Genomic DNA, 13,216 nt, shown 5'->3' on the forward strand with positions numbered 1-13,216 from the left:
ATAAAACGACTCCACCACCACGAGCGGTGCCAGGTCGTCGTGAAACATGATGAAATGAATAGCCAGTAGGACATAGATCACGAATAATAAAATCATTATCAATCTCTGATTGCAACCATGTTTCTGTGACAGCAAGTAGATCAATGCAATGTTCAGTAACAAAGTCTTTGATAAGATGAGTCTTGTTGTTTACCGAACGAGCATTTATAAGGCAGAAATGAACAGGGCAACCACCGGTGCATTTCTACTTTCCATTCGTTTGCATGATATTATCGTTAAATTACAGTGGTTTGAACAATTGGAAGTACTCCGGGAATATGCAAAACTTGATCGAGAACTTGGATGGGAAACCAAAGTTTCAATATTATGTGAGTAGCTCCTTCTTTTCTCCTGAACCAGCTTTCCAGCTCTAGATCCCCTATATTTTCCCGGACGTACTCTGTCAGCTTTCTCAGCACGATACTTCCAATTCCGAGGTCAGTTCCATGCAAACACATCAAAATGCAAAGGGTACAAACGCAACAGGTCAGTACAGTCGTATACAAAACGATGAACCGAAGATACAGACCGAATGCCAACACGTGCAACGTCACAACTCGATTTCGCTGAGTAATCTCCTTGAGTCAGCGACGAACTGTGAGTAGAAAGCAGAGAAATAAAGGGACCTGGATTAAGTTCCACATCCATGCAGATTGTAATATCAGTAGTCGAAGGAAGGTAGATGCAAGTAGCCATGTTTACTCCACGAAAACAATGAACGACCAGGAAGGTATTCAGGCTTAAAGCTCCTCTCTTAATTCGAATGAAACTCCGAAAACTTGTATATCCATCAGTAAAAGCATAGGCATTACAATGGTAGTCGTCAAGCGGGAAATACTTCAGTAGAACAAGTATAAATACAAATTTCAGCGGAGCAAATAGAAACGTGGCAGCCATGTTGGCACTTTACATTCTCCTATAATATCATTATGGTCACAAGGATAAAGGAAATGATCACGAACTAAAGAAACCCTTGGTTGTGAAACAAGTCCTCTTTGTCAGCGCCTTAGGAAATGTATAGAGAACAATATAAAGAATATTTACACTGAGTTGGATGTAAAGGGCTAACAAAGACTTTCTTCAGGATGTTGACCAAAAAAAATATGAAGAAGAAATAATGTTGATCAACTGAACGAGAATGAAACCCACGGCAATGCAGCCAGCATCAAAGAGGAACGCAAATTCAAAATCGTTCACATTCTGAACAGACATTTTAATGATGGGATGTACATAATGAACGAAAAGGCTGCAATTTACTTTTTAGTGCAAGAAATACAGCTTATTATATTTGAAAAGAGCAGGTCATGACCAGTTTTATGATATTAGCTAATCATATACTATCTAGATGATTAGGAATCTTTCATTTGTCGTGATCGACAAGTTTCATTAGTCAGAGATGAAATTATTCAAATGCCTACCATAATCATTATTTTATGATATTTGCATTTTTGGCAAGAAATTTCACCCTGATTCCTTTGTTAAACAAAAGACTTATAAAACATAATTACAACGTCCCTTTTCTATTCCAAATATAATATCTGTAGTTTCTTAACAACAGTAACCTTTTGCTCTAGGTGGAGCGCAATAATACTTATTTTAATCAAGAGATCGAAGGTACACATAACAAAAGCAATCTATTGTAAAATCATACTCTTTAAAACAAACTGGTTCACAAAAAGATTGACTCAGGGCACAAGCTGTTAGCAAACTGCGAGAGAGGAAAAAAGATAAACGCGCTTTTAATGGCTTTTAATTTATTTATAGCTAGATGTTTGCATGGAAACAAAAAAAAAAGTCGTTCTTTTGATCAACAAAACACCGCAAGAAACCAGTATGGAAGGAAATATGTCCACTGTAAAGTTTCGTTTTGTTTTATCAGTCCCAACTATTGCAATTAAGATTAGTCCGGCGGCGGAGAATCAACCCACTCTTTTTTCATTTGCATATATTTTTAGCTGCTCTTTGTCAACATTGGGAATTTTATTTTTATTATTTTCTTTATGATTGGTTTTATGATTTCTTTATATTTTTGACCCACGGGTGTGTTTGTACCCCTTGGCGAATTCAAAGGACATTTTCCTAAAATTCTTCCTCTTTTTCAATTGTAGCTCACTGGTGACTGATACAAATTGATGGTATCACGAATGGTATTTAGAACCAAAAAAATAAGCTCTTTTCAGATTTTCATCAAGCTATCCTAAGCATATTCAACTAACGCTCGACTGACATTTGTTTTAATTACTAGGAACGTCAACAACAGAACACATCAACGCCACCCGCCGGCGAAATTAGTCTTGGTTTAATTAGCAAAGAGCTTGCATTCAAAATGCGGCTGTTGGCACACACATTCGATCGGCGACGCTGCAACTAATGACGACAACAACCCAAGAAGGTTGAAAGGCTAGGTCTTTCACTCACTGAGTCTTATATTGTCTAAAACACGTTCCGCATTTGCTAAAAATTTGGTATTATCTTTTAATTTGCAATAATTTCGGAATAACTATGAAGTGTAGTAGTTTAGTTCTCGTGTCAATGTATATTACGATTTTCGTGGAAATGAACGTTCCACTTGTTAACCCTGAAATAGCATTTCCTTCTCTTGGTGGCGACCCTCATCAACAATTTTTGGAGTTAAGTGGTACGTATCAGAATGACGGTTTAGGGATATCTTAAAGGCGCGGGCTTAGGCGCCGTGAAAGCCTTTCGTTTTGATTTCAAGTCTTCGCTCTCTGTAAATTCTTAAATGACAGCTACCCCTGTAATGTTCAATTTCTCAATTTATTCAGTCACTATAATGTAAGAATTGACTCTAATTTTTGATTTTGTTGAAACAATTTGCCATTTAAAATGTGTTGATGTAAATTTTGTTCACGATAACTTGTATCCTCTCCTAATTTAGAGTCGGATCACCAAGATTTCGTGGTGAATTTTAAAAGTGAAACTATCAGCCTTAAAAACCTGACAAAGCTATTGCGTCACCATAACGTTACTCTACCGCAAGAGGAGAAATATCTTCCTGAAGTTCTGAAGCAGAAAAATGCTTCAGAACAATCGTGCGGAGGCAGGTGCTTATTGGAAGAAAGAGGAGACGCAAAAAAGTGCTTCTGTGACAAGGCTTGTAGAGAACTCGGTGATTGCTGCTTGGACTTCTATTCACGGTAATACAACTTGTTTTTCGTTACTGGGTAACATATCTAGTCATATATTGTTCGTCACAACCTTGACAGCAATAAGTTGTATTTCAGTCATCGATTGATCGGTCAATTAAACTCCAAAAATCTATATCAAGAGTTGGTTGTGCATTTTGCGCTATCAGTAATAATTTTGTCGAAACTGTGAAGATAAATTCAGCAAACGGGATGCAACTGAACTCCCTCAAATTGCGTTCATGAAAGATTGAGTCTGCTCTAAAAAATCCGAAACATAATTTTGTTACGCGGCTTGCAGAAAAGGGTGTTTTCAATTTTATGAATTGTAATGAAGTTGTTATCGAAACAGAAAAAGAGAAATTATCGCTTTTCGCTTAAACTGGTGTATCCAATTACTTGTTGACCGTGCGATGTTCTTTGGAGGGCTTCGTATAGTTTTATAACTCGTTATTAGTTTTTAAGTTCAATTAACGCTATTTAAGTTCCTCAATTTTGAAATTTTTTTTTCCACTGGCTTTACCGTGAACGTCACCATTTCGTCTTAAGCAAATCGAAAAATTAGCCACAATTTTTCAAGTCCGTCGTTAACCCAACAACTCCTATTATCATTCGATGGATTTTCCCCATTTTCATTGGCTGGGAGCCCACCACGTGACCTGCAAATAACTGCCTACAAATAATGGTCTGCATATGCGTACTACCGTCTAACTCCGTTTTTGTTGCAAATAATATTCTGCTCATGCGCAGTAGTAACCACGCTCTTGTGGTCGCTGTTGTGTGTAAACATTATCAGAATCGTTGAACAACAAGAAGACCGTAACAACCATTACGGCAACCTCTTCGATTCCTGTTGCTGAGAGTGCACCGCAACCACTTCTCACAGCCTCTCAGGAAGAGCATATTCTAAATGAGCTAAGTATCGCGAGCAATCTAACACGCAGCAGACTGTTAATAATTTTTCCAACTGCACTTTCAACTTTTAAAGTGAACTTTCAGAGTTTGTGTTAAAGCTAATTTATCAATGAATACATTTTCCCTTTTTTTTTCTGATTTCAAATCCTTGAAATTACCTTTAGGAACTGGCAAAGCAGTGTAGGGTATTACATATTTTCTACAAGTAAAGATATTTCGCTACACTACAATATATCTTAACAATACCAAGTCCTTAAGCAGAAGTCCGGCTGTTTCTTGAATAGACAAGGGGGAGTAAATGACGACAAACATCGATGCCACCGAGACTCTCCTAGTGGGTTTATAAACGGGAGAAAAATAATAAAAAAAGCCTACCTCAGTGCTATCAGTTGAAATGGATAACTACGAAGAACGCGAATTCAGTTAGCAAAGATCACTACTCTCGTCTCTAGTTGTTCAGTCTTGAACATAATCAGAAACAATAATTATTAAGTGTTTAGAATAGCATCAAGTGTCAGTAGAACTTCTTTTGGAGTTAAAATATAACAATATCAATATAAGGGGAGACCAAGTTTGCTTCCGACCGACAAAAATTAAAAATATGAACGCTTTTGTTATTAGATGTGATCTACGTCCCAGAGGACTCTTGACTCCAGAGGCTACGCCACTGCAGAACGTGACCTGTGGAGATGTCAATGAACCTCGATGGTACGGTGTAATCATGAAATCTTCCTGTAGCCTTTCAGAGAGTACAGTCAGTGAAGATTGCAAGGCTGTGGAGAAGTTGAATATGACGGTACGAAGCGAACTTCCCGTGTTTGGATGGAAGCATAATTTTACATACAGGAACATTGCTTGTGCCAAATGTAGCGGTGAAGAGAACGTGGCTTTCTGGGATCTCCAAGTAGAGTGTCAAGGTGAGAAATTAGGTTCAAATGGGTCGGACATCAGTGCAGTTAGGACGTTTGTCATGGATGAAGGAAGAAAGTGTTCTTGGGAATACGATACATCGTCTTACCAAAAGCGACATTGTGTATTGCAAGATACAATATGCAGAGCTAATAAACAACCCTGGATGTCTGTAGTAACAGACCTGTGTTCTTCGTATTCTATGCCCTTTTCATTTCATCATAGAAGGATGTTATTCACATACAGGAACCCTCATTGCGCGCTTTGTGATCCTGAAGGACAATTCGAATCAGACACTGCTGGCGGGGGGATGCCCCCGTGGTCAATCATTTTGGACGTCAGCGGAAACTTTAGGAATCCTGGAACACCAAAGACTCCACAGCCGACTGGAGCAATGACTCAGAGCTTAAACGTTACTGCGGAGATGTTACACTGTACCTCTAACAGTAGTCACTGTAACATCACTGTTGGTGGGAAAACTTGCAAAGCATTTGTTCTCGTGAAAAATCAAACAGCACAGATGAACGACTCCTTGAAAAAAAATCCTGTAAAGATAATGCAATTGAATGGGAGCACTGCATATGTTTTGTGTCCAGATGATGAAGTTACTCACGATTCCAACCAGGATTTCACAGTTCTAGTTTATCTCACTTTAATTGGTTCAACTCTGTCAGTCATTTCTCTGTGTTTTCTTCAGCTCGTTTACGTGTTTTTCAAAGAGCTAAAAAATCTGCCTGGAAAATGTCTTGTCAACATCTGTGGGGCATTACTGTGTTACCAAATAATTTTTTTCGCCTTGGAAAAGGCGAATGAAGTGGACGCTCTTTGCAAGGCAGTTGCCATTTCTCTTCATTTCTTCATCCTTGCTGCATTTTCATGGATGAGCGTTATGGCTTTTAATACAGCAAATGCCTTTACCGTTAAAGGTGAGTCAACAACATTGGTTACGTCCCTGAAACATTACTGAACCCGTGCACGAGCATTAACGGAACATTCTAAAGAGCTTAGTGGCCCACTGGTTCTTGTCATTGATCTATTTCTGAAGCAGGTGCGACAAAGAGCACTGCTTCTAACTGCTCTTAGCAGGGACCGTAGTTCATCGCTGTCGCCTTTCAGCATTTCGTCAAATTTCCGACAGATTGCTTGTCCCCTTTATACTCTTGTAAACATAGGTTTAGGGAGATACTATGAATCAGATCTGTCGATCTTTGGTACAGGACGCCAACCACTTGGCTAACAAGCTCACAACTAAGCAACCCATATGTTAATATATTTCACCCACTAATGCGTTTAATCACGTCTGACTAAAGAGATCAGTCATTCTAATTTTGGTACAAATCGCTATAAATCAAACCTCATGTATTTTTTGTTAATTTCCGCAGCAGGCAACGTAAGGAGACAGAGTTCGAACCAGAGGAAGACCTTCATCAAGTATTGCATTGTGGGATGGGGACTTCCCGTGGTTGTAGTTAGTTTATGCACTGTGCTTGACTTCACAGGATCATTTCATGTCGGATATGGTTTGTACTGACAAGTCTTGAACTTAAAATAGTTACATGTACTGTTTCCCGTTGATAAGCAGAAATAGGAGGTTCAATTCACTTCCAACAGCCATGTTTACGCCAACATATCCTTATAATATTGTTATTAGAACACCCGACTAGTATCAGGGAGACACGGGTTCATGTTCCGTCGTATTTATGAATGTTTTCGGGCTTTTCTTCAACAATTGCAGCTCACCTACGAGGATCGATCATTGTTTTACTTAATCTCAACCCGCAGGTCAATTGAAATTGATTTCATTGCAAATTGTGATCAGCATATCATCGTTGACAAAGTTTTGCTATCCTCATTGGGCAAACTTGCTTTTCTAACCAATTTTAAGAAATAAGTTAAACGAGTAAAATTTCTCCTTGTATTTAATTGACAGGTAAATCGAAATACTGCTGGATATCAGACAACACAGCAGTGATTGTTGTTATGGTTACCCCAGTGAGCCTTGCTGTGGTTTTTAATATAACTTGTCTGACGAAAAATCTCTATGACATCCATCAGTTACAAAAGGTATGTATTAGGACGAATACGTCTTGATGAGGGACTTAATAAAACAACTGTTTGATCTTAGACTTAAGGATTGTGGGAGAGATTCCAGAGTCAGAAAGTAGCATTAAAAATTAGAAGGCATAATGCTCAAGGTCTTCAGTACAGAAACCCGTTTAGAATTTACAATACGTTCGCTTTGGAATTTTCTTTAACATTTCTTTTGCATATTTTTCATTTGCTAGTTGAATAAATCAGAAAAACTTTTGTTCGTTTGTGTTTTTTGTTAACCTTAGGGTGCCAGTCTAGCAGCAAACAACTCCAAGGCTTCTCTGATCCTCATCTGTATCAAGCTGACCACAGTCATGGGTCTGACCTGGGTACTGGGACTTGTTGCTAATTGGAAACAAACTGAGTTTCTTCACTACCCATCCACCCTGATGAACAGCATGCAAGGTGCTTTTTCAAGTTTAATTTTTGAAGTACTAAGGAACACGCGTGTGCGTACGTGCGTGCGTGTCTGTCTATAGTCTATTCAAATTTTCCCAAAAATAAATGACTTCTGCAGAATGATTCGATCATCAAATTTAGTAAAGCACGAGGGAGCAGTTGTTAGATGATGGTACTCCAACAACATTATTAGCCTAGCGCAATCCTGATGAAATTAATTATTTGTGGAAAAATTACGAAAATGGATACGTCGCCAATTAAATTTTCTCAAGCAAGCGATTGCTTCCGCTGCGAAAGGGAGAGAGGCTACAGCCACCTATGTATGAAATATCTCAAGCAATGTTAAATAAAAAAAAAAAATTAATATCGATTATCGAAAATAATATAAGTTAAGAGTGTTCGAGACCAACGTGAACAAACAGTGTACCGACGCGATATTTGATCTGATGAAGTGCCGCGACGTTTAATTTATTTTAACGCGTGAAACATGCTGCCTCCATTCGTGAGCGACGCTCATACAGCAAACATCACTTCTTAAAAAGTAAAAATTAGAAACTTAGAAAAAGAAGAAAGAGAGGATTTAAGAAGATGTTCACAGTAAAACAGAAACATGCTAGAAAAAAAATGAAAAGCTTTGTTAATTAGGAAAATAGATTATGAGGCTGTTTTGGAGAACGAAAAGTCCTGCCAAATGCACTTTTTGTAGTTAGTTGCATGAACAGGCGCATTCATTCCTGGTAGCCCCGCTTATTAAAGGGACGTCACAGTGCCCCACCTACCCTATGGCTTTTTGCTTTTGCTTTTTACTTCGACTTTCCACAAACATTTAATGATAATTAAATTTCTGATGATCGATTTTTTATGAATTGTGTTTCAGGGTTTTTTATCGCATTGTGCTTCACTACTTCAAAAATAGTACGTGGACTGCTCAAGGAAAGCTTTAAAAAAGGGCTGAAATGTGCCGCTGAACCTCAGTTAAATAGCATTCAAGACCAGAATACATTCAGAGATGGTAATACATCTCCGGATTTTAACAAATTTTCTCTGTCTTCCGTGTCGACAGAACAACTGACAAAGCATCATTCTTGACGATCTCACAACACCATGAAGCAGTATGAGCTTTGGAACTGTTTCTATACACAAGAAAACAGTTAATTCCCAAACTGAAGTTGGTTAAAAAGTCTTAGAAGTAGAGTTTGCATTTTACCAATGATGAACAAACAAGATCAAATAGGCATGATAGATTGAGATTTTCTTTGACCTACCCAAAGGCTTTAGGGTTATCTCTGCAACCTTCTATAAAGACAACCTCTCTACACGCAGAGGGAGACGCCTGCATGGCAACGCGCAATTAGAATCAAATGTTACATAGTGTGTACGTTAGGAAACTGTTACGTCCAATGTTACATGGCACTTGAAAAGGAGATTTACAAAATTACATTGTTCAATTGTAAGCAAAACTGATTAAGGTTGCCTCCAGGCTGACCTTACAATAATTATCACATTCATTATTCAGAATAAGCAAATTTAATAACAAATCTAATGCGTTTGTTACGGTTCTTTTATATCCAAATAAAAAGTTGTCTAACATGTCATTTGAAGACGTCTGTCAACAAGCCAGTGGTCTTTTACCTTTCAAATCCACTGCAGACCTGATTATCCATCGTCTGTCTCTGTCCTGACTCCGCGCAAAACTTCACTGAAGAACTTACAAAGCGCAGAAAAATAACACCAGCTCATGGTTCTTGTACAGTTTGATTGGAAAATATTATGATTTAAAGCAGAACCTTCCTTCCTTAAGCACGTGACAAACATAATGACTACACATGGTTGACGTACCCATGCATGTGATTGATAAAGGCAATCAAACAGTATTCTGAAAGAGGTTTGACCATGCATTAAAACACCACAGCATTTGAATTTTAACCATCTCGCTAGGTGGTTATCAAACAAGTTATCTCATAGCAATACATTTATCCACACAAATAACAAGACAGAGGCAGCGGAGCGTCTGAAACTTGGGGTGGCTCATCGTACACAATCATCGTACACAACCATCGTACACAATCATCGTACACAATCATCGTACACAATCATCGTACACAATCATCGTACACAATCATCGTACACAATCATCGTACACAATCATCGTACACAATCATCGTACACAATCAGCGTACACAATCATCGTACACAATCATCGTAGGATCATTCACGGTTTCCGGGAAACGAGCCCAAAAGCACCTGATCAAAAACGACCACGATTCCTCGTTTTGCCAAGCTTCGACATACGAGCCTCGTTTTTCCAATCGAGCCTCGATTTTTCAATCGTGCCTCGATTTTGCAATCGAGCCTCGATTTTGCAATCGTGCCTCGATTTTCCAATCGAGCCTCGATTTTCCAATCGAGCCTCGATTTTCCAATCGAGCCTCGATTTTCCAATCGTGCCTCGATTTGGGAGGGAGCCTGGGGTGAGCGAGAGCGGTCATGTTCTGGAAAAATTGTCGAGTTTAATTTGTGAACTGGGGAAGTTTTCGAGGAAAGAAATAAAGAAAAAAGGGAGAAAGAAAGAAGGAGAGTAAGAAAGAGAAAAAGAATGAAACACCATATTCTGGTCGAACTGCAAATTTCCTAAAATTCCAGAGATTATGTGGTTCGCGCCATATGAAAAAGACAAGAAAGAAAAAAACAAGAAAATAACAAGATCAATGAGAGTTCTTATCAGTTAAAGAAAAAATTATAGTCTGCCTTTCGTAGACATTCCATCTTTTTTTAAAAAAAAAAAAAAAGCGAAAAGAATACGAACGAGAAATAGCCCGGCATCGAAACTGGATTTTTGGGTGGTCACTAACACTTCGCCTTTTTTTTTTCTTTTTTCCACAGTTTAGGTATATTTGAGTGATTCAGCTTTCTTTCAGTTTTCGTTCATCTTTCTTTCCTTCGTTTATCATTAACACAGTACGTTTCATTTTATAGTTTAACAACTAAAAGAAGTCGTGAAGCTCTATTTCATGCTATCATTATTATTATTTCTTTCGTGGCACAGATTAAAAACAACGTTGGGGTTTAGCTTTAATAGTATTAGTTAGTATAACGTAATGTGTTTGCAGATCTGTTTTCTTTTCTCCTAAATCTTTAGGTTATAGCAGCATCCTTTTCCGATCGCGTGTCGCTAAAGTGCCTTCTACAAGAACCTTCTACAGTCCTCCAACCCACGGTAAGTTCTTCTACAAGCTCCAAGCAATCTTGGACGATCTTTGGTTGAAAATATTCAACATTATGATCATGGATGACTTTGACTCCAATATCAAAACAAGTATGGGGAAGCGCTTGTTAAAAGTGGCTAAACATTTTGGTTTAGAGAATGTGATTGAAGAACCGAGTGGGATTACGGAATCTTCAAACACAACCATAGACCTGATCTTTACATCCAACAAATCCAAGGTGAAACTTGCAAGCGGTCATGACCCAGGGATTTCTGATCTCCATCTTGAATATGCTTTGGTGAATTTGCGAAGGCAAAAGTCAAGTCCTGTGATTAAATAAGTGACTTCTTTTAAGAGCCTTAACTCTGACCATCTCAGACAGGACCTCGATTCATCACCCTGGAGTATTTGTGGAACTTTTGATGATGTGGGTTATGTTGCTTGGGCCTGTGAGTATTTGTATAAATACATAATGAATGAGCGTTTAAAATCCTGTAAAGTAAAGGTTCGCACCAATGGACTGAAGTGGATGAATAGCAATATCATCAAGGAGATGAATAGGAGATATGTCTTGTTAAGAAAAGTTCAAAGGAACCCAAGTGATACAGATGCATGGAAACGGTATAGCAAAAAACGTAATCTTGTAACTAAGATCACGAGAGAAGCTGAAGCTGAATATTGGAAAGTTAAATTTTAAAGTGCAAAGAGCTCAGGTGACTTTTGGAGGTTGGTACGCCGGTGAAATGCATGGCAAATCAAAAGGCAATGTGAGTGCAATTAAAAATGAGGATGGAATTATTACAATAAATTTTAAACACAAGGCTGACAGTTTCAATGACTTCTTCTCTAAAGTTGGTGAGAGGCTTGCAAATGATATTCTAACAGATACCAGTGGTAATGAACATCAGCACATTTACCAAATTACACCTACTATTGAGCCAGTACAACTTAACGTCCACAAGATTAAAAGGGTTATCGATAAAAGAGTTAAGCCTGGAAAAGAATGTGGCCCTTACAACATTACCTCAAGGGGACTCAAACTTGAAGGAGATGCTGTAGCAGTTGGCCTGTCTTATGTGATGGAAGTAAGTTTAAAATTCCCAATTTACCCTCCTCGATGGAAGCTGAGTAAAGGGAAAGCTGTAACCAAAAAGTTACATAGCTCTTGAAGAGGTGACTTTAGGCCTATTTCTCTATTGTTTATTCCTAGCAAAGTGTACGAGGGCATAACAGGAGATTCCATTGACTGCCATTTTAACAAGTCCAACAAAAGCCAGTGGATTTTTAAAACTGGCAGGTCAACAGAACTCTTAATGCTGCACCTGACTGAAGTTTGGAGACACGAACTGGATAAAAACAAAACTGTGGGGGTACTGTTTATAGACTTTAAAAAGGCATTTGATTACATTTGTCATAACACGATGGCCCTCAAACTCCAAGCCTTTAGATTATCAGGGAACCAAAACAATCTGATTGAAAATTACTTATCTGAGAGAAAACAGTTTGTTGAGGTTAAGGGGCAAAGATCTAATGAAGTGACCGTCAAGTTTGGCGTACCCCAGGGACAGTACTTGGCCCCAGGCCTTTTAGTATTTACGTCGATGATCTGCCTGAAGTGCCTAGTTGTGGAAAGATGGAAATGTTTGCTGATGACACAACTCTATATTGTATAGGCAATTCCATTGATGATGTCAACCTTAAGATCCAAACTTATTTAACTGATATAGCTAAGTGGTGTAACAGGAACGTTTAACAATTCATCCCGATAAAACTGAGGTTATGCTTCTTACCCGTAATGCTTTCATTGGTCCTTTAAGACCAGTCAAACTGGTTGGTCATGCCATTAACTTTGTCAACAAGTCATACTATCTTGGGTTTATGATTTACAAGAAGTTAAGCTTGGACCCCACATCAAAGATCTATCAATATCTATGGTCAAGAAGGTAAAGCAACTGCGCAGGTTCAAAAGCCCTCTCTCTCATATCTTGGAGTCCATATATTTTAAGGGAATTTTACCAAGCATCACTTATGGAATTTTTTGTATGGGGTAAGCAAAGTTATGTGTTTTAGAGAAAATTCACCTGAGGGCTGCCAAGGTTATCTTCAAACAACACGGAGGTACTAATTCCCAATCAGTGATACCGTCTTCTTAGAAATCCATAAGTTATTTCTATAAGATGAGGCTCCTTTCTCTGACACACAAAGCTTTTTATGGGATCAATCCTGAGCAGGTTGTAACAATTATTAGGAAAAGTCCAAATATACGAAATATGAGGGACAATTTAAAACTAACTCTGGAGCTACCAAACTCTAATGTTGGAAGACTGTCTTTTAGACATAGGTCTGCAATAGCGTGGAATTCTTTGCCTCGTTCAGTTAAGAACGTAGAGGATAATAAGAGATTTAAGAACAAACTCCGTTCTCTTTCAACAATTATTGAAAAGATATCTTTTAATCAAACTGCTCTAGTTGGCAACAAGGATTTGGTAAATTGTAAATATTTTTAGGAAT

General features: G+C 38.3%; 1 protein-coding gene across 1 annotated transcript; it reads left to right on the forward strand.

The window, feature by feature from the left end:
- Nucleotides 1–771: 771 nt before the first annotated feature.
- Nucleotides 772–9,101, forward strand: LOC111334701 (uncharacterized). Its single transcript, XM_088731876.1, has 7 exons — nucleotides 772–2,677; nucleotides 2,939–3,197; nucleotides 4,722–5,935; nucleotides 6,392–6,529; nucleotides 6,940–7,073; nucleotides 7,346–7,505; nucleotides 8,377–9,101. Exons 1-7 carry the CDS (start codon nucleotides 2,542–2,544, stop codon nucleotides 8,586–8,588), a joined length of 2,253 nt encoding a protein of 750 aa, XP_088588002.1. The 5' UTR covers nucleotides 772–2,541; the 3' UTR covers nucleotides 8,589–9,101.
- Nucleotides 9,102–13,216: the final 4,115 nt, after the last annotated feature.

The sequence above is a fragment of the Stylophora pistillata genome, chromosome 8 (genome assembly GCF_964205215.1).
Source record: "Stylophora pistillata chromosome 8, jaStyPist1.2, whole genome shotgun sequence".
Classification (NCBI taxonomy): Eukaryota; Metazoa; Cnidaria; class Anthozoa; order Scleractinia; family Pocilloporidae; genus Stylophora; species Stylophora pistillata.

What these genes read in the sequence shown, in the direction of transcription:
- LOC111334701 (XM_088731876.1), top strand. Translation starts at nt 2,542, where the DNA reads ATGAAGTGTAGTAGTTTAGTTCTCGTGTCAATGTATATTACGATTTTC. An exon ending in ACAATTTTTGGAGTTAAGTG is followed by an intron (nt 2,678 to 2,938) that starts GTACGTATCAGA and finishes CTCCTAATTTAG; the next exon opens with AGTCGGATCACCAAGATTTC. An exon ending in ATCATTTCATGTCGGATATG is followed by an intron (nt 6,530 to 6,939) that starts GTTTGTACTGAC and finishes TTTAATTGACAG; the next exon opens with GTAAATCGAAATACTGCTGG.